Source organism: Stenella coeruleoalba (assembly GCF_951394435.1).
Source record: "Stenella coeruleoalba genome assembly, chromosome: 7".
Classification (NCBI taxonomy): domain Eukaryota; kingdom Metazoa; phylum Chordata; class Mammalia; order Artiodactyla; family Delphinidae; genus Stenella; species Stenella coeruleoalba.
In genome coordinates, this window is record NC_137153.1 from 117,999,397 (window position 1) to 118,027,393 (window position 27,997).

The 27,997-nt window shown below is 47.5% G+C and overlaps 1 protein-coding gene across 1 annotated transcript; it reads left to right on the forward strand.

The window, feature by feature from the left end:
• The first annotated feature begins 1,898 nt into the window (after positions 1–1,898).
• On the forward strand, positions 1,899–27,993 carry PRRT1B (proline rich transmembrane protein 1B). Its single transcript, XM_079927143.1, has 4 exons — positions 1,899–1,958; positions 21,488–21,957; positions 22,719–22,862; positions 23,985–27,993. Exons 1-4 carry the CDS (start codon positions 1,949–1,951, stop codon positions 24,132–24,134), a joined length of 774 nt encoding a protein of 257 aa, XP_079783269.1. The 5' UTR covers positions 1,899–1,948; the 3' UTR covers positions 24,135–27,993.
• Positions 27,994–27,997: the final 4 nt, after the last annotated feature.

Genomic DNA, 27,997 nt, shown 5'->3' on the forward strand with positions numbered 1-27,997 from the left:
CCCAGCTGTGGTTTGTCTGAGGTTTTCTCTCGTGTGATTGAATTTATGGATTCTTGGAAGGGATAGACGACATCAGAGCTTCAGAATACCTGCATCACCTCTGTTTCCTCATGGTTACTCTTCCCATTTGTTTATTTCTGTCTCTTTCGATGAGATTTTTTTCTTCCCATCTAAGGTGGATCATCCCTGTCCCCGTTGATACTGTAGAGCAGGGGCCTCGAAAGATGGTTACAAGTTCTGAGCGTGTGGGGGAGGTTTGTTTGCCTGGGTACGTTCATTGAGGAAACCCTGATATTTCTGTACGTCTGTTGGTCTTTTCTCTGGGGCTGGTCCTAATCCCAGGAGAGAATGCTTCCAGTCTTCTGCCACAAGAATGAAGTCCTTGCTGGCTTTCTGGGAGCACAGGAAATGAGCACCACAGCAATGGTTTCAGAACTGAGACCAACAAAATATTCTTTCCAGGGAGGAGTATTTTGTCACTGACATTGTTTAGAACTACTGTCCCATGGTGATTAAAAGCAGAGCAGCTTTTAGCCAGTTTTATTATTGTCTTCAAACAATGCACCCCCCTGTTGCCTGCACCCACCCAGGGTGGCCCCCTTCCACCCTGCTGCCCATGGTGTGGAACATCCTCCCCCTCCTCGGGCTAAGCTCTGGGTTGTTTCACTCTCTCCAGGCTTAGCTTTTGCCTCTTCCATCATCACCAAAGCCAGCTCCCTGCGTTAAATGTCCCGTTTCTTTTAAATACTCCAGGTGTTTCTGCTTTCCCAGTTGGATACTGATTGCCCCACAATCAAGTCCTGCTTCCTTGCCTGGAGACTCTCTCTCATGGTGAGTTAGTTGTTTGCCTGTGCATTTTGCCTTTGGGGGTTGTGCCCGTATGTTTAGGGCGCTTTTTCTGTGGGAATCTTGTCATCTTGGATGGGGGTTGTCCCACCAGAGTAGTTTTGCTTGGGAGAAATCCCAGCGCTCTTTCCTGCAGCCACTTTTTTTTTTTAATGTCAGTTTTTAAAGTCGGCGTTTCTGGACCACAACAACGGGCTGAACTTGAACCCCAGACCATGTGAGCAATAGGCCTGTGGTTATAATGCCCAGGGAGACTTTGTTTCCTCCAGACCAGCTTCCTCGTCTCCTCCGTGAGCCATGGGCAGATTTATTTTGTGTTCATCGCTTTCATCCCTGCTTCACAGACCCAAGGTTTCATCTCCTGTCCACGTCTGGGTGTAAAACTTAAGCCTAGAACAGCGTAAGAGACCACTAACCCACCACGATGCACAGACGGCACCCGCCTCCATCCCCTCCAGGCTGTCTTCCTTGGTCCCTGGGGAACTCCCGTACTATCTTGGGAGCTCCGCCATTAATTTAAATTGCCGTCTGGCTTGCCTACGTAGTCTAGCATTTCTCGGTGTTTGGAGTGAGACCTGCTTTGAGTTCTCCAGTCTGGTAAGTTTCAGGGACTAGAAGTCTCACACACATTGTTTTAAAACCCAGGAGATTTCATATGACAATCTGTATTTCTGGCTTGTCTTGCTGGGCAAAATAAAAGGGAGGATTCGGCAACTCGGATCCCCAAGGCCTTTTCTGGCCACAGATGCATCCAGCCGTGCTCTCCGGCTTGCCCCAGTCTCCCCCTGCCCTTTCCCAGTTGGGTCTGGGCTGCTTCCCTCCTCCCACCCGCCTCCAACTCGGCTTCCTCCCCGGGGGGCCGCCGGGCGCGGGTCCTGCCGAGGCGGCCAGGCTGGCGGGCGCCCGCAGGTTCGGGCCCCAGCGCCGGGGCGCGCGCGGAGCCGCCTGTTGACACAGCCGCGGGCAATCCAGGCGGTCAATGATTAACCGGCCGCGCTGCCGGCACCAGGAAACCCGAGCCGCCCGCGAAAGCGGAGCCGGGCCCGACGGCGGCGGCGGGAGGCGCCGGGCGCGGGAGGCGTGCAGCCCAGCTGGTCTCGCCATGGACGCAGGTAAGAGCGGCGGGCCCGGTGCGCGCTCCCGGGGGTCCCGTCCTCCGGGGAAGGCGAGGGCGACCCCGCCCCGGGCCCCGAGGCTGGCCTGCCCTGGGACGCCTCTCTCTCCCACCCGGAACTGAGGGGCCTGGAGGCCGCTGCGGGGAGTTCGAGCACCTTGGCCGCAGCCCCCCCCGCCGGGGAGGGGCAGCCCTCGGGCGGGCAGCAGATGCCCGGCAGTGGCGATGTGGGGGGCACGTTCCTCTCCCTCCCCCACGCCCCGTCCTTCCTCTAATGACTGTTCACCGGACAAAGGTGGTGAACGGGCTAGGCTGCAGTCCTTGGAGCGGGGAAGGGGGCCACCCTGGCAAGGGGAGCAGAGACAGGGCCAGGGAGGGAGAGAGAGCCGGGAAGAGACGGCAGGAGATCCCGCAGACTGAATCGGGGACCGAGAGAGGCGGGGCGGGGGCCGGGGGCGTGCTAGGTAGCTGGGCAGACGGGGTGCGGGGCGCGGGGAGGCTCAGTCCGGCAACTCCGGCGGCCCGCGGCGCAGCCAGCCCTGGGCGGGGCGGGGGGCGGTGAACTGAGACCCCGGCCTTGCCCTCGGGAGTCCCAGGCTGGCCGGGCAGGGGGTGGTGGTGACGGCGGCGGGACCCGGAGCGGCGGGCGGTGCGGAGTCCGCCTGACCCAGCGCCCCCGCGAACCTGGGGCGGGGCGCACCTAGATTGCTTGTGCAAGGGGCTCCCGAGGGGTTGCTGCTGCGAATGGGGACCGGCCCCGCCTGACTCATCTGTCGCCAGCACCCCGGGCCCTCGAGCACCTCCCACCAAGCTCCCGGCCCCCCTTTCCGGCTGGAATGTCCCGCCGAGGCTCGGGTGTCGAGAACCCGAGAACCCGAGGCCATGGTCGGGCAGACCCGCCAGCAAATTTATTTATTCTGCAGCCCTATCTCCGCGTCATCGGGCCAGGTATTTACCCAGGCGGCCGGGGTAGCTGTGGTTTTTGTTATGATAACTGGGGCAGGGGCTCGGCGTCTCCCCGGGGCACTCCCATGCCAGCAACCGAGGGAGCGCCTCCTAGGCTCAGGTTACCTGCTGGGAGCCTCAGTTCTCTCACCTGTGAAACGGGATAATAAGACACACCTGAGGCTGACCTGAGCTACTGTAAGGAAGCTCAGAACAGAGCCTGAGCATGTGTCCACTGTTACTATTTTTATTATCTTATTTTATTTTAATTAATTTATTTTTGGCTGCCTTGGGTCTTAGTTGCTGCCCGCGGGCTTTCGCTAGAGCGGGGGCTACTCTTCGTTGCGGTGCGCAGGCTTCTTACTGCGGTGGCTTCTCTTGCTGCGGAGCACGGGCTCTAGGCGCGCGGGCTTAAGCAGTTGTGGCTCGCGGGCTCTAGAGCGCAGGCTCAGTAGTTGTGGTGCACGGGATTAGCTGCTCCGCGGCATGTGGGATCTTCCCGGTCCAGGGCTCGAACCCGTGTCCCCTGCGTTGGCAGGCGGATTCTTAACTACTGCGCCACAGGGAAGTCCCTGTTATTATTTTTAAATGATGGTTACTATTATTATCCTCATTTACAGATGAGGAAAGGGAGACGTGGAGAGTTTGTCTCTAAGGTCGCAGAGCCAGGGTTCACAGGGTGGCAAAGCTGGCTCAGGGTTAATGCAGATGTCATGTCTGTTCCTCAGGGCCTGGCACCCGATAAATGCTTAAAAATGGTAGCTGCAGTTCCGAGCACTATCACTGCTATTCCCTCGGACATCTTAGTGGCAAAGCTTCATCCACTTAGCAGCCCCACAGGCACCTGACCCTGCTGAAATCATGGTATTTTTGTGGGGTTTGTGTAGAGAATTCTTTTTTTTTTTTTAAAGTATAGTTGATTTGAAGTATAGTTGATTTCCAGTGTTGTGTTAGTTTCAGGGGTACAGCAAAGTGATTCAGTTATGTATATATTCTTTTTCAGATTCTTTTCCATTATAGGTTATTATAAGGTATGGAATATAGTTCCCTGTGCTCTACAGTAGGTCCTTGCTGTTTATCTATTTTATATATAGTCGTTTGTAGCTGTTAATGCCAAGCTCCTAATTTATCCCCCATCCCATTCCCCTCTGGTAACCATAAATGTGTTTTCTATGTCTGAGTCTGTTACTGTCTTGTAAACAAGTTCATCTGTATCAGTTTTTTAGATGCCACCTGTAAGTGATGTCACATGATACTTGTCTTTCTCTGTCTGACTGACTGCACTCAGTATGATCATCTCTCGGTCCGTCCAGAATTGTATTTCTGAGCCTAGAACACTAGTCCACAGGAGTTGCTCAGTGGAAACGTGTGGGATTGAATGGCTGGCGGCTGGGTGCCTCTGCCTAGCTGCATATTCAGAGGGTGGTCTGGGGGTTTTGTGTACCAAGGGTGGTAGATTTTGGCTGAGAGCTTCATAAGTAGGTCAGCCAGTGGCCCCTGGGCTTAGAGGAAGGCCCTCTAGCGTAGACAGCAAACACAACGTCTCATTTTCCCCACAATGTTCCTTTTGTTCTTGCTGCCTTATTTGAAAACTCCAGCCCTTGGCTGGGTCGGTGAGGTTGGGAGCTGCCCTGGTGTCTCCCGCAGGGATATTTAGGCCACACCCACTCTCCAATAGATCAGCAACCCTGAAGCCCCCCACGGAGGTCCTCTTGGAAGAGCCCAGCTCTCTGGATCAAACTCAGAAGTCGCAAACCTTGCTGACGTTACGTGTGATCTCATTCCTCACTGGCTTTGGTTTCCCCCACTTCTTACCGATTCCCCAAACTGGCCGGAACACCCTTCCAGTTTCTCATCTCCCAGCCGCTTCCTAACCTCAGATGACGGTAGCCAGGGTTAGCGGAGCGCCCAAGCACTGTACATGCGTACACTCATTTCATCCCCACAATAACCCCGAGAAGTAGTGATGTTCCCCTTTTAAGGGTGAGGAAGCAGCCCGGGCAGTCTGGCCCCTGAGCTCCAGCCGTTGATCATGACCCAGAACCTCAGCCCAGGGACTTCCCTGGTGGTCCAGTGCTTAGGACTTGGTGCTTTCACTGCTGGGGCCCCGGGTTCAATCCCTGGTCGGGGAACTAAGATCCTGCATGCTGCGTGGCATGGCCAAAAAGAACCTCATCCCATATCCACCAGGCCAGCTCTGCCCTGGGCACCGAGAGGGGAGAGAAGAGAGATCTGATCTGCCCTGTTGCTCTTGTCAGCTCCCTTCCCCTCCTCCCCCCGGATGCTGCCAGGCCCAGTGCACCGCCTCCGTACTGCCCAGGTCCGTCCTTTTGGCTGCGTTGGGTCTTCATTGCTGCGTGCAGGCTTTCTCTAGTTGTGGTGAGCGGGGGCTACTCTCCGTTGTGGTGTGCGGGCTTCTCATTGCGGTGGCTTCTCTTGTTGCGGAGCACGGGCTCTAGGCGTCTGGGCTTCATTAGTTGTGGCACAAGGGCTCAGTAGTTGTGGCGCACGGGCTTAGTTGCTCTGCAGCATGTTGGATCTTCCCGGACCAGGGCTCGAACCGGCGTCCCCTGCATTGGCAGGAGGATTCTTAACCACTGCGCCAGGAGGAAAGCCCAATATTTTCAACTTTTGATGGGTTTCTCAGGAGGTAACCCCATCGTGAGTTGAGGAAGATCTGTACCCTCAACACTTAGGTTTTAAACAGCCCCCATTTATTACTGCACAGCCTGGTGTGGCTGGGCTGGGTGCCTGTGGCTTGAGTTTCTCCTGAAGTTGTAGCCAAGTCATCAGCCGGGGTGCAGTCACCTCAAGACTCAGAAGAGGCTGAAAGGCTGCCTGCAAACGCGCTCACCTGGTTGTTGGCAGGTTTCGGTGCCTCCTGGGTTGTTGGCTAGGGCCTCAGTGTCCTGTTGCGTCACGTGGGCCCCTCCCACCATGGTTCACTTCCTCCTGGAGTTGCCAGAGACAGAGCAATTGACAGGAAGCCATGATCTTTTTAAAACCCAATCTTGGGACTTCCCTGGTGGTGCAGTGGGTAAGCCTCCACACTCCCAACGCAGGGGGCCTGGGTTCGATCCCTGGTCGGGGAACTAGATCCCGCATGCGGCAACTGAGACCCGGTGAAGCCAAAATAAATAAATAAACGAATAAATAAATAAAATATTAAAAGAAAGAGCACCTAATCTCAGAAGTGACCCCATACCTGCTGCCATAGTCTCTTCTTTAGAAGTCATGCACGGAATTCCCTGGGGGTCCAGTGTTAGGGCTCTGTGCTCTCACTGTCGAGGGTGCGGGTTTGATCCCTGGTCGGGGAACTGAGATCCCACAAGCCGAGCAACATGGCCAGAAAAAGAAAAGTCACGCAGTAAAAAAGTCATGCAGTCCGGGACACTCAAGGGGAGAGAATTACATGTCAGGAGGCAGGGAGCATAGAGCCGCCTCTGCAGACACATTCCAGTGTGGATACGGCACAACTGCCTTATCCATTCATCTGGTTGTGGACTTTGGAGGTTGTTTCCAGTTTGGGTCTCCTGCAAACAGTTTCTATACAAATTTGTGTGGTTCTATATTTTTATTTCCCTTGAGTAAACACCTAGGAGTGGAATAGCCGAATCTTACGGTAGATGTATATTTAACTTCTTAGGAAATTGTCAGACTGTTTCCCAGAGTGGTTTTTACTATTTTATTTTCCTACTTGCAGCGTTTGTTTACGTCCTTACCAAACGTGCCAAGGTTAGCTCGGTTGGTTTTGTTTTTAATTTCAGCCGTTCTAATGGATGTGTAGCGATATCTCGTTTTAATTGGCATTTCTAATTTTCATGGCATTTCTGAGGACTAAAGACACGGGGCATCTTTTTATGTGCTTATTGGCCATCTGAGTGTCTGCTTTGGTGAAGTAGACAAGTATTCCGTCCACTTTCTTATTGGGATATTTGACGTAGTATTGAGTTTAAGAGGCCTTTATACAGTGTTGGTACAACTCCTTGGTCTGATGTATGTGTTATGTTTTCTCCCGCTCTGTGATGTGACTTTGTATTTCTTAGTGATGTCTTTTGAAGAAAGTTTTTTACTTTGAAGTCCAATAGATGCATTGTTTTCTCCTGTGGATCATGCTTTTGGTGTCATACATAGTATTTATTTATCCAGTCTAAGGTCACAAAGATATTCTATATTTTTTCCGGAAGTTTTCTAGTTTTAGGTGTTACATTTGGGTTTATGATGTATTTTAGTTAATTTCTGTGTATGTTGTGAGGAAAGAGTCAATATTCCCTTTTTTCCCACAAAGATAGCCAGTTGCTCTTACACCAGTTATTAAAAAGACTTTCCTTTCCCCATTTGGCAAAAATCAACTGACCAAATAGACATGTGCGTCTGTTTTGATACTCTTTTAGTGCTACATTGATGTACGTGTCTATCATTTCATTAATATGAACTGTCTCGTTTATTGTAGATTTAGAATAAGCCTTGAAATCAGGTAAAGTCCTCCAGTTTTGTTTTGTTTTTTTAAAGAATGTCCTTTTTATTTATTTTATTTTTCTAAAAGCCAAGCATTTATTTTAATAAGCATGCATAGTTAATATTTTTTTTAAGATTTTTTTGATGTGGACCATTTTTAAAAAATTTATTTATATTTATTTTTGGCTGTGTTGGGTCTTCGTTTCTGTGCAAGGGCTTTCTCCAGTTGCGGCGAGCAGGGGCCACTCTTTATCGCGGTGCGCGGGCCTCTCACTGTCGCGGCCTCTCCCGTTGCGGAGCACAGGCTCCAGATGCGCAGGCTCAGTCGTTGTGGCTCACGGGCTTAGTTGCTCCGCGGCATGTGGGACCTTCCCAGACCAGGGCTTGAACCCGTGTCCCCTGCATTGGCAGGCAGATTCTTAACCACTGCGCCACCAGGGAAGCCCCATGGTTAGTATTTTTAAAGTGAATTTAGTGCTTTACAACAGCTAGAACACTTTCTGTTTAGACAGAAAACTTTCCCCAACTTCTTTACAGTTATTTCAAAAGGATTACATGAATTTATTATACTCTGTCCTGTGTTTCATCCTCTTATATTACGATAATGCTAATATTTTATGCTAATTCTTACTGAACTTCGATAATCTACGTCATATTTGAAAAGTTAGAATCACACCTTCTGGAAATCTTCAAATAGTTACAATCACTGAGAACATTATTCTCACATGTCCATTTTAAGAAGAATTTTAAGGAAAAAGAAGTCTTCCCCACTAATCCCTCCATTCCTCACACCATCATATATATTTTTTCACCTGCTTGGAATCGAGAATTATGTGGTCAGCTCCAAATCCTTCCTACCTAAAATACTCTTTCATCCTTTAAAGAGTTTTTTGTTTATTTTTTTAAACCTTTATTTTTTTTGGGCCGCGCTGTGCAGCTTGTGGGATCTTAGTTTCCCAACCAGGGATCAAATCCGTGTCCTTGGCAGGGAACTCCCCAGATATTTTTTCCTTGTGATGAGAACTCCCAGGATCCCCTCTCTTTAACAACTTTCATACATAACATTCAGCAGTGTTAATTTATCATGTTGTACGTTACATCTCTAGTACCCGTCTTATAACTGGAAATATTTTTATAATTATAATTTTATCTTATAACTGGAAATTTGTACTTTTTAAAAAAAATTTTGGCTGTGCGGCTTGTGGGATCTTAGTTCCCCAACGAGGGATCCAACCCACGCCCTTGGCAGTGAAAGCACGGAGTCCTAACCATTGGACTGCCAGGGAATCCCCTGTTCTTAAATTTTTTAAGCCATTAAAAAAAATTGAAGTATAGTTACATTACAATATTGTGTTAGTTTCAAGTGTACAGCAAAGTGATATATATATATGTATACCCTTTTTCAGATTCTTTTCAATTATAGGTTATTACAAGATATTGAATATAGTTCCCTGTGCTGTACAGTAGGATCTTGTTTATCTCTTTTATATATAGTATTATAGTTTGTATCTGCTAATCCCAAACTCCTTACTTATCCCTCCCTCCTCCCTTTCCCCTTTGGTAACCATAAGTTTGTTTTCTATGCATGTGTCTGTTTCTGTTTTGTAAATAAGTTCCTTTGTATAATATTTTAGATTCTGCATATAAGAAATATCATCTGATGTTTGTCTTTTTCTGTCTGACTGACTTCACTTAGTATGATCATCTCTAGGTCCATACATGTTGCAGCAAATGGCATTATTTCATTCTGTCTCTCTTTCTTTTTTGGTTGAGTAGTGTTCCATTGTGTGTGTGTGTGTGTGTGTGTGTGTGTTACACATACATACACATATATACACACCACATCTTCTTTAACTTTTTTTTTTCTTTTTTGGCTGTGTTGGATCTCTGTTGCCGCGCGCGGGCTTTCTCTAGTTGCGGCGAGCGGGGGCTACTCCTCGTTGCGGTGCGTGGGCTTCTCGTTGCGGTGCGTGGGCTTCTCATTGCGGTGCCTTCTCTTGCTGCGGAGCACGGGCTCTAGACGCCCGGGCTTTGCCTATTTTATTTGATATTAAAAGAGCCACTCCAGCCTTTTTTGCTTACTGTTTATTTGGCATCTCTTTTTCCACCCATTTACTTTCAGCTCTGTGTCTTCATATTTAAAGTGTATCTACTGTAGGTGGCTTGTAAGTCTCGGTTTTTATTCATTATGTCAATCTCTGCATTTTAACTGGAAAGTTTAGACCATCAACATTTAAAGTAATTATTGATATGGTTGCATTTAAGTATATAATGTTATTGCTGTTTTCTCTTTGCCTCTGTTTTGTTCCTCTGGTTTCTACCTCTTCTACTCCCGTGCTGTGCCCCACTCCCTACCTTTTTTGGGTATGACTTAAATATTTTCTAGTATTCCATTTTATCTCTTGCTGTTATGGCTGCATAGCTTCATGTTATTGTTTTAGTGGTTGCTCTAGGGGTTAAAATACATACCTAACTTTTCATAGTCTACTTAGAGTTAGTATTGTATCACTTCCAGTAAAATGTAGAACCTTGTAACCTTAGAGGTCTCTTCACCCTCATGCCCATCCATTTATAGGCTTAATAAGTGTTACAGTTTTCATGTGTAATACATCTGTACACATTGCAAACTCACCATAAAATGTTATAATTTTGGCCTTCCACCGGCATATATTAGAGGATTTAAGAGGAAAAACTTATCTTTTATATTCACCCCCATAATTATACATCTGTGGTTCTTCCTTTATTTCTGAAGTTTCAGGTTTACCTCTGGTATTATTTCTTTTCAGCCCAAAGAACTTCTTTTAGCCTTTCTGTTAACAGAAGTTCTCTGGCAAGGAATTCTCTTAGTTTTGTTTCATCTGAGAATGACTTTATTTTACCTGTGGTAGGCAGAGCTCTAAAGATGACACCCAGGTTTCCCTTCCCTAGTTATTCAATCAAACACTAGTATGGGTACTGCTGTGAAGGGATTTTACAGATGGAATTAAAGTCTCAAGTCAGTTGATCTTAAAATACAGAGAGTGTTTCTGGGTGGGCCTGACCTAATCAGGCGAGCCCTTTAAAAGCAGAACTATCTCTCTACCTGGTAGTAGAAGGGAAGACAGGGAATTCTGAAGCATGAGAGGGGTCTGATGTGCATCCCTGGCTTTAATGATCGAAATAGTCACATGGGAAAGACGGTGGGCAGCCTCTGGGAGCAGAGAACCTCAGACCCACAGAACTGGAATTTGCCAACAACCTGAATGGGCTTGCATAGAGATTCTTCCTTAGAGCTCCAGGTAAGAGCCCACTACAACTGACACCTTGATGTTGGCCTGGTAAGACCCTGAGTGCAGTCAGCCTGGACTTCTGACCTACAGAACTGTGAGTTAGCACATGAGCATTTTGGTAATTTTTCCCCATTAAGAAAATTGTTGTAAAAGACACATACCATAAAATGTATCATCCTAACAATTTTTAAGTGTACAGTTCAGTGGTAGTGAATGCATTTACGTTGTTGTGTAACCGTCACCACCATCCATCTCCATAAGTTCTTTCATCTTTCCACGCTGAAACTCTCTACCCATTAAATAATGTCTCCATTCCCCCCCCGCCCCGCCGCTATCCCAGTTCCCGGTAACCACCATTCCCCTGTCTGTCTCTGAGTCGGACACCTCTAAGGACCTCAGACGGTGGAATCATACAATATTTGCTTTTTGTCACTGGCTTACTGCACTTAGAGTAACGTCCTTAAGTTTCCTCCTTGTTGTCATAATTTCCTTCCTTTTAAAGGCTGAATAATATTCCACTGTATGGACAGACCAGACTTTGCTTATCCGTTCATCTGTCGGTAGACGCTTGGGTTGCTTCCACCTTTTAGTTTTTGTGAATGGTGCTGCTATGAACATGGGTGTATAAATATCTCTTAAAGCTCCTGCTTTCAGGTCTTCTGGGTATATACCCAGAAGTGGAATTATTGGTTAATGTGGAAATTCTATTTTTATTTATTTATTTAAAACATTTATTTTTTTATTTAGCCGCACCATGAGGCTTGTGGGATTTTAGTTTCCCGACCAGGGATTGAACTCAGGCCACAGCAGTGAAAGGGCCGGGTCCTAACCACTGGACTGCCAGAGAATTCCCTGGTATTCTATTTCTAATTTTTTGTGGAATTGCCATATGGCTGCATCATTTTACATTCCCACTAACAGTGCACAAGGGCTCTGATTTCTCCACATCCTAGCCTCTGGGTTTTATTTATCTATCTATCTATTTATTTATTTATTTTTGCTGTACACGGGCCTCTCACCGTTGTGGCCTCTCCCGTTGCAGAGCACAGGCTCTGGACGCGCAGGCTCAGCGGCCATGGCTCACGGGCCCAGCCGCTCCACGGCATGTGGGATCCTCCCGGACCGGGGCACGAACCCGTGTCCCCTGCATCGGCAGGCGGACTCCCAACCACTGCGCCACCAGGGGAAGCCCTGGTTTTATTTATTTTTTGACTGTAGTCATTATATGGATGTGAGGTGGATGGGTGTTGTAAGCCACTATATTTATGATAATTTGTTATACAGCAATAGAAAATGAATACATGCCTTTATTCCTGAAGGACATTTCCTTTATGTTTTATTTTATTTTTATTTTTTGAGGCCTTGTGGCATGTGATACCTTAATTCCCCAACCAGGGGTCAAACCCGCCCTCCCCTGCTCTGGAAGCACAGAGTCTTAACCACTGGACTACCAGGGAAGTCCTTGAAGGACATTTCCTTTAGATATCGATTTCTGGGTGGATCCACTGTTTTCTGACCTCGGTCGTCTCTTGACTATGGAAATTCAAATTGTTGTTCCCCTGTATATAACGTGTCATTTTTCTCTGCCTGTTTTCAAGCCTTTGCTGTTATCCTTGGTTTTGAGAAGTGTTACGGTGATGTATCTGGGTGGTTTGCTCCCACAGAGTGCCTGTTCTGGATTTTCTGAGTTTTATGAATTTGTCTTTCAGCCATTATTACTTCAAATATATTTTTCCTAAAATCTGTCCTGGGACTTGACTGGTACATGGAGTGAAGACCTTCTTGTGTTACCACACAGGTCCCTGAGGCACTATGCTTTTTTTTTTTTTTTCTTCACTTTAATCTGTTGGATTGGTGCTTCTTCAAGTTCACTGACTTTTTTCCCCTGTCACCTCCATTTTGATATTGAGACCAATCAGTGAATTAAAAAAAAAATCAATGTAAAGCAATTATACCCCAATAAAGATGTTTAAAAAAATTCAGATACTATGTGTTTTAGTTGAAAATTTCCAGTTGGTTCCTTTTTTTCCCATCAAACTTTCTAATTCTTTATTGAGAGCTTTTCTCAAGTGTGTTTATCTTTCCTCATTCAGCCTAGTTATAACAGCCGTTTTTTCTGATAATTCCAACGTCTAGGTCATCTCCAGGTGGACATATGTTGATTGTCTTTTCCCTTGAGGACTGGTCACATTTTCCTAGTTCTTTGTATGGTGAATGATTTTGGGATTGTGTGCTGTACTTTGCGAATATTATGTTGTGTAGGTTCTCAGTCCTGTTATAATTCCCTGGAAAGTCTTGATATGTTTTGTTTCAGTAGGCAATCAACCTTGGTAGTTTCAGATCACTAGTCGTTTCACCTTGCATGAGTAGCATGTCCAGTCTTGGTCCAGTTTTCTGTTTTTGTATTGAGGTACAATTGCCATAACATTACATTAATATCAGGTGTACAATGTAATGATTTGATATTTGTATATATTGTGTAATGATCACCACAATAAGTCCAGTTAACATCTATCACCATAATAGTTAGAAAAATTGTTTTCTGGTGATGAGAACTTTCAAGAACCACTCTTCTAGCTACTTTCAAATATGCAATACAGTATTTTTTTTTTTAAGGTTTTTTGTTTTTTGGCTGCGTTGGGTCTTTGTTGCTGCGTGCAGGCTTTCTCTAGTTGTGGGGAGCGGGGGCTACTATTCGTTGCAGTGTGCGGGCTGAGACATTGCTGGCCTCTCTTTGTTGTGGAGCACGGGCTCTAGGCGTGTGGGCTTCAGTAGTTGTGGCACACAGGCTCAGTAGTTGTGGCTCACGGGCTCTAGAGTATAGGCTCAGTAGTGGTGGCACATGGGCTTAGTTGCTCCACGGCATGTGGGATCTTCCTGGACTAGGGATCGAACCTGTGTCCCCTGCATTGGCAGGCAAATTCTTATCCACCACGTCACCAGCAAAGTCCCAACAATACAGTATTATTAACTATAGTCACCACGCTGTACACTACATCCCCAGGACTTATTTATTTTATAACTGAGTTTGTACCTTTTGACGCCCTTCACTCATTTTGCCCACCTCCATCCCCACTTCAGGCAACCACCAATCTGTTCTCTATATCCATGAACTCAGGTTTTTTATTTTTTAATTTTATTTTCAGATTTCACATGTAAGTGAGATCATGCAGTATTTGTCTTTCTCTGTCTGACCTATTTCACTTAGCGTAATGCTCTCGAGGTCCATCCCTGTTGTTGCAAATAGCAAGATTTCATTCTGCTGAATAATATTCTATTGTGTGTGTGTCTAGATATATACCATTTTCTTTATCTGTTCATCCATCGGTGGACACTTAGGTTGTTTCCACATCTTAGCTATTGAAAATAATGCTGCAATGAACGTGTGAGTGCATATAGCTTTTTGAGTTAGTGTTTTCGTTTCCTTCAGATAAATACCCAGAAGTGGAATTGCTGGGTCATACAGTAGTTCTATTTTTAATTTTTTCAGGAATCTCCATACTGTTTTCCGTAGTGGTGATGCCAGTTTATGTCCCCACCAACAGTGCACAAGGATTCCATTTTTTCCACCTCCTCACCAACACTTGTTATTTCTTTTTGATGATAGCCATTCTAACAGGTGTGGGGTGATATTGTGGTTTTGATTTGCATTTCCCTGATTGAGCATCTCTTCATGTACCTGTTGGCCCCCCTTATGTCTTTGGAAAAATGTCTGCTCAGATCCTCTGTCCAGTTTTTTAAAAAAATTTATTTATTTATTTGGCTGTGCCAGGTCTTAGTTGTGGCACACGGGATCTTAGTTGCAGCATGCAGGCTCTTAGTTGCAGCATGCTTGTGGGATCTAGTTCCCTGACCACGGATCGAACCTGGGCTCCCTGCATTGGGAGCGTGGAATCTTAACCACTGGACCACCAGGGAAGACCCCTCTGCCCAATTTTTAATTGTGGGTTTATTTTTTGCTATTGAGTTTTTTTTATACTTTAGATATCAACCTGTTGTCAAATATATGATTTGCAAATATTTTCTCCCATTCAGTAGGTTGCCAATTCATTTTGTTGATGGTTTCCTTTGCTGTGCAGAAACTTTTTAGTTTGATGTAATCCCAACTTGGGTGTTTTTGCTTTTGTTGCCTTTGCTTTTGGCTTCAAATCTAAAAAAATCATTGTCAAGACTGATGTCAAGAAGCTTACTGCCTATGTTTTCTTTTGGGAGTTTTATGGTTTCAGGTCTTACACTCAAGTCTTTAAACCATTTTGAGTTAATTTGGGGATATGGTGTAAGATAGTGGTCCAGTTTCATTCTTTTGCATGTGACTGTCCAATTTTCCCAACACCATTTATTGAAGAGACTGTCCTTTCCCCATTGTGTATTCTTGGCTCCTTTGTCATAAATTAATTCATGATATATATGTTGGTTTACTTCTGAGCTTTTTCTTCTTTGACATTCATCTGTGTATCTGTTTTTATGCCAATACCACACTGTTTTGATTAGTGTAGCTTTGTAATATAGTTTGAAATTGGGGAGCATGATGCCTCCAGCTTTGTTCTTCTTTCTCAAGATTGCTTTGGCTATTTGAGGTCTTTTGTGGTTCCATACAAATTTTAGGATTGTTTCTCCTATTTCTGTGAGAAATGCTGTTGGAATTTTGATAGGAGTTGCATCGAACCTATAGATTGCTTTGGGTAGTATGGGTATTTTAACAACATTAATTCTTCCAATCCATGAGCACAGACTATCTTTTATTTGTCTTCTTCAATTTCTTTCACTGAGGGCTTATTGTTTTCAGTGTACAGATCTTTCATCTGCTTGGTTAAATTTATTCCTAAGTATTCTATTTGATAGGTATTTTATTCTATTTGATAACGGGATTATTTTCTTAATTTCTCTTGTAGTTTGCTATTAGTGTATAGAAATGCAACAGAGTTTTGTATATTGAATTCATATTCTGCAACTTTACTGAATTCATTTATTAATTCTAAAGGTTTTTTCGTGGAGTTTTTAGGGTTTTCTATATATAATATCATGTCATCTAAAATAGTGACAGTTTTACTTCTTCTTTTCCAATTTGGATTCCTTCTATTTCCTTTTCTTGTCTGATTGCTGTGGCTAGGACTTCCAATACTCTGTTGAATAAAAGTGGTGAGAGTGAGCACCCTTGTCTTGTTCCTGATCTTAAAACAAAAGCTTTTCAGTTTGTTTTTTTTTTTTACCATTAATATGATATTGGCTGTGAGCTTATCGTACGTGACCTTTATTATTATGTTGAGGTACATTTCTGCTATACCCACTTTGTTGAGTGTTTTTATCATATATAGATATTGAATTGTCATGCTTTATCAACATCTGTTGAGATGATCATATGATGTTTGTTCTTCATTTTGTTTATGTGGTATACCACATTGATTTTTTTGCAGTTGTTGAATCATCCTTGCATCTCTGTAATAAATTCTATTTGATGATGATGTATGACTGTTTTAATGTATTGTTGAGTTTTGTTTGCTAATATTTTTTGTTGAGGATTTTTATGTCTATGTTTATCAGGGATATTGGTCTGTAATTTTCTTGTGGCATCCTTTTCTGGTTTTGATATCAAGGTAATGCTGGCTTCATAAAATGTGTTTGGAAGTGTTTCTGCCTCTTCTACATTTTTGGTAGAGTTTGAGGATTGGTATTAATTCTTTGAATGTTTGGTAGCCATCTGGTCCTGGATTTCTGTTTGCTGGGAGGTTTTTGATTACTGATTCAGTCTCCTAGTAATCAGTCTGCTCAGATATTCTTTCTTATGATTCAGTGTTGGCAGATTGTATGTGTCTAGGAATTTATGTTTTCTAGGTTGGCAAATTTGTTGGCATGTAATTTTTCATAGTAGTCTCTTATGAGCCTTTGTATTTCTGTGGTATTGGTGGTATTGTGTCCTCTTTCATTTTTTATGTTATTTATTTGAATCTTCTCTTTTTTTCTTAGTCTACTAAAGATTTGTCCATTTTATCTTTTCAAAGAACCAGCTCTTAGTTTCTTTAATATTTTCTATTGTCTTTTTAGTCTCTATTTTATTTATCTCCACTCTGATCTTTGTTATTTCCTAACTTCTCCTAGCTTTGGGCTTCATTTTTTCTAGTTCCTTGAGGTATAGAGTGTTTTTTTGAGATTTCTGATGTTGTATAGGCATTTATTATTATGAACTTTCCTCCTAGAACTGCTTTTGATGCATTGCATAGGTTTTGGTATGTTCTATCCATTTTCATTTGTCTGGAGGTATTTATTTATTTATTTATTTATTTATTTATTTATTGCTGCACTGGGTCTTCGTTGCTGTGCGCAGGCCTTCTCTAGTTGCGGTGAGTGGGGGCTACTCTTCATTGCTGTGCCCAGGCTCTCTCTTGTGGCTTCTCTTGTTGCAGAGCATGGGCTCTAAGCACACAGGCTTCAGCGGTTGTGGCGTGTGGGCTCAGTAGTTGTGGTGCATGGGCCCAGCTGCTCTGTGGCATGTGGGATCCTCCCAGACCAGGGATTGAACCCATGTCCCCTACATTGGCAGATGGACTCCTAACCACTGCACCACCAGGGAAGTCCCTGAAGGTATTTTTTAAAATTTCCCTTTTGATTTCTTCTTTGACGCATTGGTTGTTCAGTAGCATGTTGTTTAATCTCCGTATTTGTGAATTTTCCAGTTTTCTTTTTGTAATTGATTTCTGGTTTCATACAATTGTGATTGGCAAAGATGCTTGATATGATTTCAATCTTCTTAAATTTATAAAGCTTACTTTGTGGCCTACCATTATTTATCCTGGAGAATGTTCCATGTGCACTTGATGAGAATGTGTGTTGTTTCTTTTGAATCGAATATTCTGTATATATCTGTTGAGTTTATCTGGTCTAACATGTCCTTTGAGGTTGCTGTTTCCTTATTGATTTTTTCTTTTTTGTTTGGATGATTTTTCTATTGATGTAAGGTGGGTATTAAAGTCCACTATTATTGTATTGCTGTCGATTTCTTTCTTTAGGTCTGTTATTATTTGCTTTTATGTTTAGGTGCTCCTATGTTGGTTGCATAAATATTTACTAATGTTATATCTTCTTGTTGGCTTTGACCCCTTTATCATTTTGTAATGCTCTTCTTTGTCTCTTATTACAGTCTTTGTTTTATAGTCTCTTTTTGTTATATAAGTAGAGCTACCCCAGGCTTTTTGGCTTCCTTTTGCATTGAATATGTTTTTCTGTTCCTTCATTTTCAGTCTGTGTGTGCGCTTACATATGAAGTGAATCTCCCGTAGACGGCATATAGATGGATCTTGTCTTTTTATCCATTCAGCCACTCTGTCTTTTGGAGAATTTAGTCCATTTACATTTAAAGTAATTGATAGGTATGCACTTTTTGCCATTTTGTTCATCGTTTTCTGGCTTTTTTAGTGGTCCAGTTTTTTTTTTTTTTAAAGGAATTTTGCCTTTAAAAAAATTATTTATTTATTTATTTATTTATGCCTCCTCGTTTCTGTGCAAGGGTTTTCTCTAGTTGCGGCAAGTGGGGGCCACTCCTCATCACGGTGTGCAGGCCTCTCACTATCGCAGCCTCTCTTGTTGCGGGGCACAGGCTCCAGAGGCACAGGCTCAGTAATTGTGGCTCACAGGGCTAGTTGCTCCATGGCACGTGGGATCTTCCCAGACCAGGGCTCGAACCTGTGTCCCCTGCATTGGCAGGCAGATTCTCAACGACTGCGCCACCAGGGAAGCCCTAGTGGTCCAGATTTTATAGTCTTTCTTTTTCTTATGCTGGTCTAGGTCTGTCTCCTACACATGCAGCTTGGGGGTGAGTCTAAGACTTGTGGATCCATTCTAAGATGACTAACCATTCCAGTTTGCCTGGGACTAAGGGGTTTGCCTGGATGCGAGATTTTCAGTAGTAAACCCGGGGAAGTCCTGGGCAAGCTGATATACGTTGGTCACCCCAGTGCACATACAAAACTAGGGGATCCCCCTCTGAAGCTACTTCCGCTCTAGGATTTCCCCACTGTTTCCACTCTGCAGGGGCCCTTTCCTGGTTCCTCTGGCTAGAATGACCGAGTTTCCAGTGGAGTTTTAGCTGCTCATTCTGGTGCTCTACCACGTGGCTCTGTGACTGGAGCTTTGAGCTTCAAGGGAAATGAGAGGAAAAAAATGGGAAATTCACCCCCTTTATGGTCACTTCTGCGTTCTGACTGCACTCCACGATCTGCTTGCTTTTGTTCACTTTTCAGGGTCTTTGGTTAGTGTCTTCTGTATTTTGTCTAGCGTTTTTAGTAGTGATCAGCAGGAGAGAGAGGCTTTAAAAAGCTGGTAAAATATATGTAAGATTTACCATTTTAACCGTTTATAAGTGTACAGTTCAGAGGCATTAAGTACATTAATGCTGTTGTGCAACCATCACCACCGTCCACCTCCGGAATGTTTTCATCATTGCAAACGGAAGCTCTGTCCCCATTAAACACAAACTCCTCATCCCTCACCAGCCCCGGTAATGTGGAGAGATATAGCTTTTTATTTTTATTTTATTTTATTTAACATCTTTATTGGGGTATAATTGCTTTACAATGGTGTGTTAGTTTCTGCTTTATAACAAAGTGAGTCAGTTATACATATACATATGTTCCCATATCTCTTCCCTCTTGCGTCTCCCTCCCTCCCACCCTCCCTATCCCACCCCTCCAGGCGGTCACAAAGCACCGAGTTGATATCCCTGTGCTATGCGGCTGCTTCCCACTAGCTATCTACCTTATGTTTGTCAGTGTATATATGTCCATGCCTCTCTCTCGCCCTGTCACAGCTCACCCTTCCCCCTCCCCATATCCTCAAGTCCGTTCTCCAGTAGGTCTGTGTCTTTATTCTTGTCTTACCCCTAGGTTCTTCATGACATTTTTTTTCTTAAATTCCATATATATGTGTTAGCATATGGTATTTGTCTTTCTCTTTCTGACTTACTTCACTCTGTATGACAGACTCTAGGTCTATCCACCTCATTACAAATAGCTCAATTTCGTTTCTTTTTATGGCTGAGTAATATTCCATTGTATATATGTGCCACATCTTCTTTATCCATTCATCCAATGATGGGCACTTAGGTTGCTTCCATGTCCTGGCTATTGTAAATAGTGCTGCAATGAACATTTTGGTTCATGACTCTTTCTGAATTATGGTTTTCTCAGGGTATATGCCCAGTAGTGGGATTGCTGGCTCGTATGGTAGTTCTATTTGTAGTTTTTTAAGGAACCTCCATACTGTTCTCCATAGTGGCTGAACCAATTCACATTCCCACCAGCAGTGCAAGAGTGTTCCCTTTTCTCCACACCCTCTCCAGCATTTATTGTTTCTAGAATTTTTGATGATGGCCATTCTGACCGGCGTGAGATGATATCTCATTGTAGTTTTGATTTGCATTTCTCTAATGATTAGTGATGTTGAGCATTCTTTCATGTGTTTGTTGGCAGTCTGTATATCTTCTTTGGAGAAATGTCTATTTAGGTCTTCTGCCCGAGATGTAGGTTTTTAAAGCCTCTGTGTGCAAGATGTTTGTTAATGAGCCATTGGCCAAAGCAAGTCACGTGGCCGAGTCCGGGTTCAAGGGGTAGAGAAATAGAGGGAACGGCATGGGTAGAGGTGTGGAGGCACGAACACCAGATGGGTGTGTAGGAGATGCCCTGAGTGAGACCCTGCCTGCTGGAGGAAGAGGGTGGGGAGCTCTCAGGGGCTCAGTACTCCCTGCCATTGGGGGTCTCTCCCCTAAGGACCCCTAGCCTCTGACTCCGCCCACCAGCTGTATGGGAGGTGGAGGTGGGGGGAAGGATGGGAGGGGGATTTCAGCAAGGCTTCTCCACCCTCAGCAGCACTGTCACTGTCATGTCTGATTTACTTAATTCTCTGCCTTCTATAACCCTTCAAGACACTTAGGAAATGAACCTCCAAAGCCATGCCCTGGGCTGTCTGTCCCTGCTGTGGGTCCTTGAATGCCCACCCAGGTCCAGGGGGTCTGCCCCAGGACCCTTCCAGGTTGTTCCTCCAGGACCTACCTGAGGCCTAGAGGTGCTCAGCTGGTCAGAACTGCTCTTAGGAGGTGCAGGGGGACCTTCAGGAGTTGCTGGGACCAGCTGGGGTGCCTCCAGAGTTTATGGTACGGATGCTGGAGGCCAGGACCAGGGAGGGAAGGCAGCTGGGCAGCTGAGGGCCTCTGAGCGCCCTCCAAGCTGCTGGGTGGGCTGCTCTCCGCCCACTGCTCCTGGCCTCTCCCTGCCCCTCCCCCACCCCATTCCTGTTTCTGTTCCTTCTCTGCCTCAGAAGGCACTTGGCCCTTAGTGACCTCCTGCCTCTTTGAAGTCACTCGCTTGGCTGGGGGGCCGACCACTCCAGAGCCGAGAACCTGATTGGCTCAGCTAATCTCCTCAGACCAGCCCCCATTGGACGGTGTCTCAGCACAGCCTATGAGGGGGCTGCCCTGGGCTGAAGCTTCTTCCGGGTTCCAACGGCTGCGGCAGCAGGACTGTGGGGACAGGGCCACCTCCCAGCAGGGGCAATCTGGACGAGGGGCTGGCAGGTGTGGGCAAGGCCTGCCTTCCATCCCAGCCGGCCATACGTACTGGCTGTGTGATCACCAGGAAGGCACCTCACCTCTCTGAGCCTTAGTTTTCTTGTCCTATTGTAGCACTTTGGGTAAAGATTCAAGGGCCCAGCTTAGAGAAGCCTGAGTGCGGGGTTCACCAGGGGTCAGGATGGGCACGGTCATTGTGACTTTCTCCTTGGAGGCGCTGTGTTCTGGGGTTTGGGGGGAGGACTCCCACCTGGTCCAGCAGCCTCTTGGGGGCTCACCACCCCTGCCATTTCTTCCCAGGAGCGGACGCGAAAGGGGGCGGCAGCCCCGAGGACGCCGGGAGCGCCGCGCGCCCAGAGCTCCCGCAGCTCCCTCGCCGCCCGCAGCTCCTGGAGGAGGACGGAGGGCCCAACGAGGAAGCGGCTGCGGACGGAGGCAGCGCCCCGGCGCCGGAGGGCACCCCCGGCGACCCCTCGGCCGAGGCCTCCGCGACGACCCCTGACCAGGCCCAGGCCCAGGCCCAGGCCGCGGGCGACGCCCGGCAGCCGCCCAAGGCGGCGGCCGGCGGGGTCCCCAACATCGGCTTCGTGGGCGAGCCCCCGCCCTACGCGCCGCCCGACCCCAAGGCCACGCACCTGCTCTACCCGCCGCCGCCCTTCCCGCAGCCCGTGCTCTTCCCGCCCGCGCCCTCCGCCTCCGCCCTGTACCCCCCGCCCGCGCCGCTCTTCCCCGGGCCCACTGCGCAGCCACTCTTCGCTCCCTTCCCGGTGGTGAGTCAGGCCGCGGGCGCCGCCCCCCTCCCTGTTCACTCCCCCTCCCTGTTCACTCCCCCTCCCTCCTCCCCCACACCCCTCCCTCCGTCCCTCCCTCCCTGGGCTGGAGAGTTTGGCGCACAGGAGGTGAGAGGTCACCACAAGCGGCCGGCAGGGGGATGCTTCTGTGCCCAGGGGAGCAGTAGAAAAGGGCTCCCTCAGCTTGGGGATTGGGCGGGAGTGGGAGGCTTCCCAGCAGTGGGAGCATTTGAGCTGGGTTCTACGGGATGAATAGGAGAGTTGAGGCAGAGGAGAGGAGGGCACAGTACAGGCGTGCAGGGGGCCAAGGTCCGTGTCTTCTGGCAATGACGGTGGTTGGTTCAGCTTAGTGGGGAGGGGAGGATAGGAAGGTGGGATCCACCGTGAGGGTCCCCAGGGCCTTTGGTAGGAGATGACTTGATTAGATTTTTAGGAAAAAACAAAACACTGGCTGCCTGTGGAGGATAGCTTCGAGGTCCCTCCTGGTGGGGACCCAGTGGGGACATGGAGACACTGGTGGCTGGACCCTGGACTGAGCACTTTGTAGAGGGCAGAACCCTGAGACTTCTGGGGGCTGAGTGATAGGCTGGGGGTGCCGAGGGAGCGGGCAGAAGGGGGGCCTTGACCCCTGGGCGACCCGCAGCATCACTGGGTGGGGCTTGGCAGTGGGTGGAGTGACGGGTCCACGGCTGTCGCAGGCTGCGTGCTCCCTAACCACGCCGTGGCCTCTGCCCTCACAGTACAACAGCGCCGTGGCCGGTGTGCCAGCCCCGGCCACGGTGGAACACAGGCCCCTGCCCAAGGACTACATGGTCGAGTCCGTGCTGGTGACCCTCTTCTGCTGCCTGCTCACCGGGCTCATTGCCGTCGTCTACTCCCACGAGGTAGGTGGGCGTGGGGCGGTCCTCGGTACAGCCCTCCCAGCCTGCAGCCACTAGGGCCCAGGTGGGGTCCACACAGCCCCTTCCCCAGCAACTGGGCCCCTGGTGTTTCCCCCTGAGAAGGGGAGCAGGATTGGGAAATCAGTGCCCAGTTGTCTGTGCGGTCCTCGCCCTCTCCTCGGCTGTCTCTGCTCCCCGTCACTCAAGATCTGCCCTAGAAAATTCAACGGAAACAATTCACACTGAAGGTGTGGATGATTAAGGCCCAAGGAACTGCCCATCCGGTGGGGGCTTGTGTTTACTCAGGTGGAGACTGCCATCCACCCAGCCACTCACTTCTACCCATCCACCTCCATCTGTCTAGCTACCCGTCTGTCTGTTCAGCCACTGCCCACCCATTCATCCACCATCTCTCTAGTCTCCATCTATTCATCCATCCACCCCCCCCTCTGTTCATCCATTAATGCACCCATCTGTCTACTCATCCAACCACCTGTCCCTGTCCATCCGTCCATCCACCCCCCCACCCTCTCGATAACACTCTTTCTTCTTCCTCCGTCCCTCCCTCCTGATTATTTCTGACCATGGCCAGGCAAGAGGTTAGACCCTGGGGACTTAGCATGATGCCAATGTGAGGACATGCTAATAGACAGAGTAGGAAGGCCCTGGGGCTTTTGCTCAAGGCTGACCTCCCTCCATGGCCAAGCTCCCCCGTCATAAGCAGGACAGGACTGTGGGGAGAAAGACGCTCTCAGGACAGCTCAGAGGCGGGACTCCGGAGGCTGCTGCCTGCCTGTCAATTCTGGCTCCACCACCAGCTGTGTGGCCCTAGGGTGGGTCACTTAACCTCTCTGAGCCTTCGTTTCCTCATCTTCAAAGTGGGGACAACGATGACACCAAACTCGGGGTGGTTGTGAGGATTGTAGGCAATGGGACGGAGGGTGTGGATCTGGGTCAGGCCCGTGGCCAGAGCCCAGGAGCCGGCAGCCGCCACCCCCGTCGCTGGGAAGGCCCCTGACCGCCTCACGGGGTCAGCTGTCCAGTCTGCGCACTGGGGCCGGGCCCGATGGTGCCTCCGGGAGGGAGTGGGGACTCTGTGTCCGCTCACCCCCCATCTCGTTGCAGACTCGTGCGGCCCTGGGCAGGGGGGACCTGGCCCAGGCTGAGGAGGCCTCGCGCAAGGCCCGCTCGCTGGTACTCTTCAGCCTGCTTTTTGGGGTCTTCGTGTCCACCAGCTGGGTCATCTACGTGGTGGTAGCGCTCTACCTGCCCTGAGGGCGGGTGGCTCCTTCGGGGACGTCAGGACACCTGGGGACTCCTGACCTGGCCAGACTCTTTCTGCGGACTTGGATCCCTGCTGGTGGCCATCTGTCACCTAGAGGGGACCTGGGCAGGCTCAGAAGAAGACGGGCTTTGCAGCCTTCAGCGCACGCATGGCTGGGCCTCTGCCCCTACAGGTGGCCTCAGGCAGTGTCCTAGCCTGAGGTGGCCCCAGGGCCCAGGCCCAGCTGTGCTACAGGGGCCTGAGGTCTTCCTGGCACTGTGCTGGCAGTGCCCCCATGCCCCTGGCCTTCACTTGACCCCTGAGAGACCAGCAGAGGGACCAGTGCCCTCACTGCCCTCGGAGCCATCTGGAAGGACATTGCCACCTCCGGCCTCCCCATCGCCCAGCCCAGCCCTGGGATTGCAGGGCAGAGCTGCTGGGCTTGCTTTCTCCCTGTTGGGGAGTTGAGAGGAGCGGCCTCCTCTCTCCTGGGTCGCTCCCGGCCGGTCGTGCTGCGTCCCAGCCCTGTCCGGGGGGGCAGGCTCTCTCCTGATGACCCCGTGTCCAGAAACCAAGGCCACGACGTCCGGTCAGTCGCGAACGAACAGCAACACCCTGGGCGGAGCGTCTCATTGCCGCGTCGGGGCTGTTGCTCACCCTGGGTCACCTTAGGGTGAGCGGGACGCCTCTGTCCACAGCTGGGCCCTGGGGCTCCCACGCCGGCCCCTCTGAGATGCTGGGGTTTGCCCAGTCTGTGCAGCACGGTGTCTTGTGCACGTGGTGGTGGAGCCGCTGGGTACCGATGGTGGGAATTTCTGTAGGGTCTTTCGCGGGCCAAAGGTGATGGGAGAGGAAGGAAATCCATCTGCATCTAGAGAGGAGGAAGGGGGCCCCCTGGCTGAGCCGTAAAAGATCGACAGCTCAAGTTAAATCAGGTGTTTTCTGAGCACTGACCAGGTCTGGGAGCTGAAGCAGGACAACCCATCTCGGCCCTCGAAATGCTCCAGGGGCTGGAGAGATGGGGGTGCGGGAGTAGGTGGTGAGGAGTGATGATGCTTGGAGCCCGAGAGGTGGCCTCACGGTCTAGGACGTGGGGCGGCCCAGAATTAGGATATCAAACCCTAAAACACACGATTGCCGCGAAAAAGGAGGAAGCTGTATTTTAGGGGTCCGTAGATGCCAAGAAGCACTTGGTAGACCCCAACTGCCATAGCTCTTCCTGTTACTAAACTCTTACCTAAAATCAGAATAGAAAGAAGTCATCTAGACCAGTGTGCCTTGAACCTGAAAGTACATTATCAGACACCTGGGAAATCTTATTAAAATGCAGATCCTGATTCAGTAAGTAGGGCCTGAGAGCCTGCATTTCTCATGAGCTCCCAGGTGCCGCCGAAGCTGGTAGATGCACCAGCAGCATATGGTGTGTTAAGTGGGAAATTACTAAACCACTGTAACCAGGACCAAGCCATGGGTGCCCCCTAGGGTCTCTGTGCAACATTGTTTTGAGGTTCTAGCTAATGTAAGAAACAGCAAAATGAAATTTGTAGTGTGAAAACTAGAAGAGACAAAATGATACTCTAGCTAGACTATCCAAGAGTCAATGAAAAAATCAAAGTAAGAGAACTCAGAGAAGTGACTGGATACAAAGTATACAATAGTCAATAGCAATATTCAGGTACAAGTGGAAGAACTTTAAAATTCCACTCACAGTAGTGATAAAAACAGTAAAACCTAGGAATAAACTCAACAGGAAAGACCCAGATCCAAATGAAGAGAATAATTTTATTTTATTTTATTTTTTTGGAAGGAAAGTGCATGTATTGTAAGGTACAAGGAGTCCGGGACAGCCAGTGCACAAAAAGGCCCAAACTTCTCTAAAAAGAGCAAAGAACAAAATATCTGGATGGGAAGACGTAGCATCATGAAACTATCTATAGCCTTCTTAAGTAAACAGATTTAATGAACTTCCAACAAGAAAGCCAAGCTTTTAAAACTGAGAAAGATGTTTTTAAACATTAATGTGGAAGGAAAATGTGCAAAAACTGCTAATAATTTTTCAAAGTTTAATGAGGGAGGACTTTCTTCACCAGATTTTGAGACTTACGATAAAGCTACAATAAACAAGGCACAGCATGGCTTTGCCACAGAGATGGATCGGTGAGAGACAAAGTCCAGAAAACATTCCAAGTATATATGGGACATTAATACCTGACCAAAATGGCATTTTAATTGAGTGAGGCAGGGAGGGCAGAGTTGGCGCTCTGGTTGGAAAAATAATTCTTCTTCTCCTATTGTATGTAAAAATAAATGCCAGATGGATTAAAGAGCTAAGTAGTGTGAAATAAAGCTCTACCAATCGTAGATGAAAGCTTAGGGGAATATTTGTATAACTTCAGGGTGTTAGGCAGTATGGAAGGGGAGACCTCCTAAAATCTGGAATTCCAGATACGAGGAAGAGATGGATTTGAGTTCTGTGTATAAGGGAAGTACACACTTAAACCATGAGATGATTTTTACGTATCAGATTGGGAAAAAATTAGAAAGATTGATTCTAAAGGTGGCAAAGGCCTGACCCTCTCATTTATTACTGGTAGATGTGTATTGCTACCATCTTTATGGAAAGTAGGCTAATGGTAGCTTCTAGTAATATGTGTACCATATGTTAATATGCATGTAAGTGCAAAGAACAGAGTCTAGAAGGATATATTGCAAACTGCTGAGAGTGGCTGCCTTTGGGGAAGGACTGGTACTAGGAGGGTTTGTGCCGAATTTTAAAATATGGGTGTATTCATGTGTTGTGTAATTAAAAAATAACTGGAAAAAATGTGCATGTCTTTTGACCCAGTAATTCCAGTTTCAGGATTCCCAGGAGTGAAGAAGGAAGTCCATTTCGACAGACACGTGTCAGTGTTGTGGCTACAGCGCCATGAAGGAGAGGTGACTGGGGCAAATCTGGAATGAGAGCTCTGATTACATTAGGGCGCACCCTGATTGCAGAGATGCTCAGATGTGTGTCTTAGAATCACTCCGGTGTGGCCTAGAGGTGATTGGCCTTGGAGAGTGGTAAAGAAAGGCTCTCCTGAGGAAGTTGTGAGTGTGTAAGATAAAGCTTCAATCAGATGCTGCCATTCCAAAGTGGTTGCATCGTTTTGCATTCCCACCAGCAACGGACGGGAGTCCAGTTGTTCCGCAAACTCATCAATCCCTGGTGTTTGTCAATCTTTTACATTTGAGTGCTTCTGGTCGTTAAAACTGTGGTATTTCATTGTGGCTTTAATTTGCATTTTTCTGACGAATTCTATTGAGCTTTTTATCATATGCTCATCAGCTGTTTGGATCTCTTTTTATAACGTACTTGTTTAAGTCTTGTGCCCGTTTTTATGTCTTTCATCAGTTCAGAGGAGTTCTTTAGTGTTTTCTAGATATGAGTCCTATGTTAGATTCAGGGATTGCAAATATCCTCTTCTACTTTGTAGCTTCCCTCTTCATTCTCTTAATGGTGCATCCGATAGAAAAGAAGTTCTCAATTGTAATATATATTCAAATTTATCTTTTCCTTTATGGATAATGCTTTTTTTTTTTTTTTTTTTGTGGTACGCGGGCCTCTTACTGTTGTGGCCTCTCCCGTTGCGGAGCACAGGCTCCAGACGCGCAGGCCCAGCGGCCACCGCTCACGGGCCCAGCCGCTCCGCGGCATGTGGGATCTTCCCGGACCGGGGCACGAACCCGCGTCCCCTGCATCGGCAGGCGGACTCTCAGCCACTGCGCCACCAGGGGAGCCCAGGATGATGCTTTTTTAAGGCTTAAGAAAAATTTCCCTACTCCTAGGTCATGAAGATGTTCTCTTATGTTGTCTTCAAGATCTAGAAGCTTT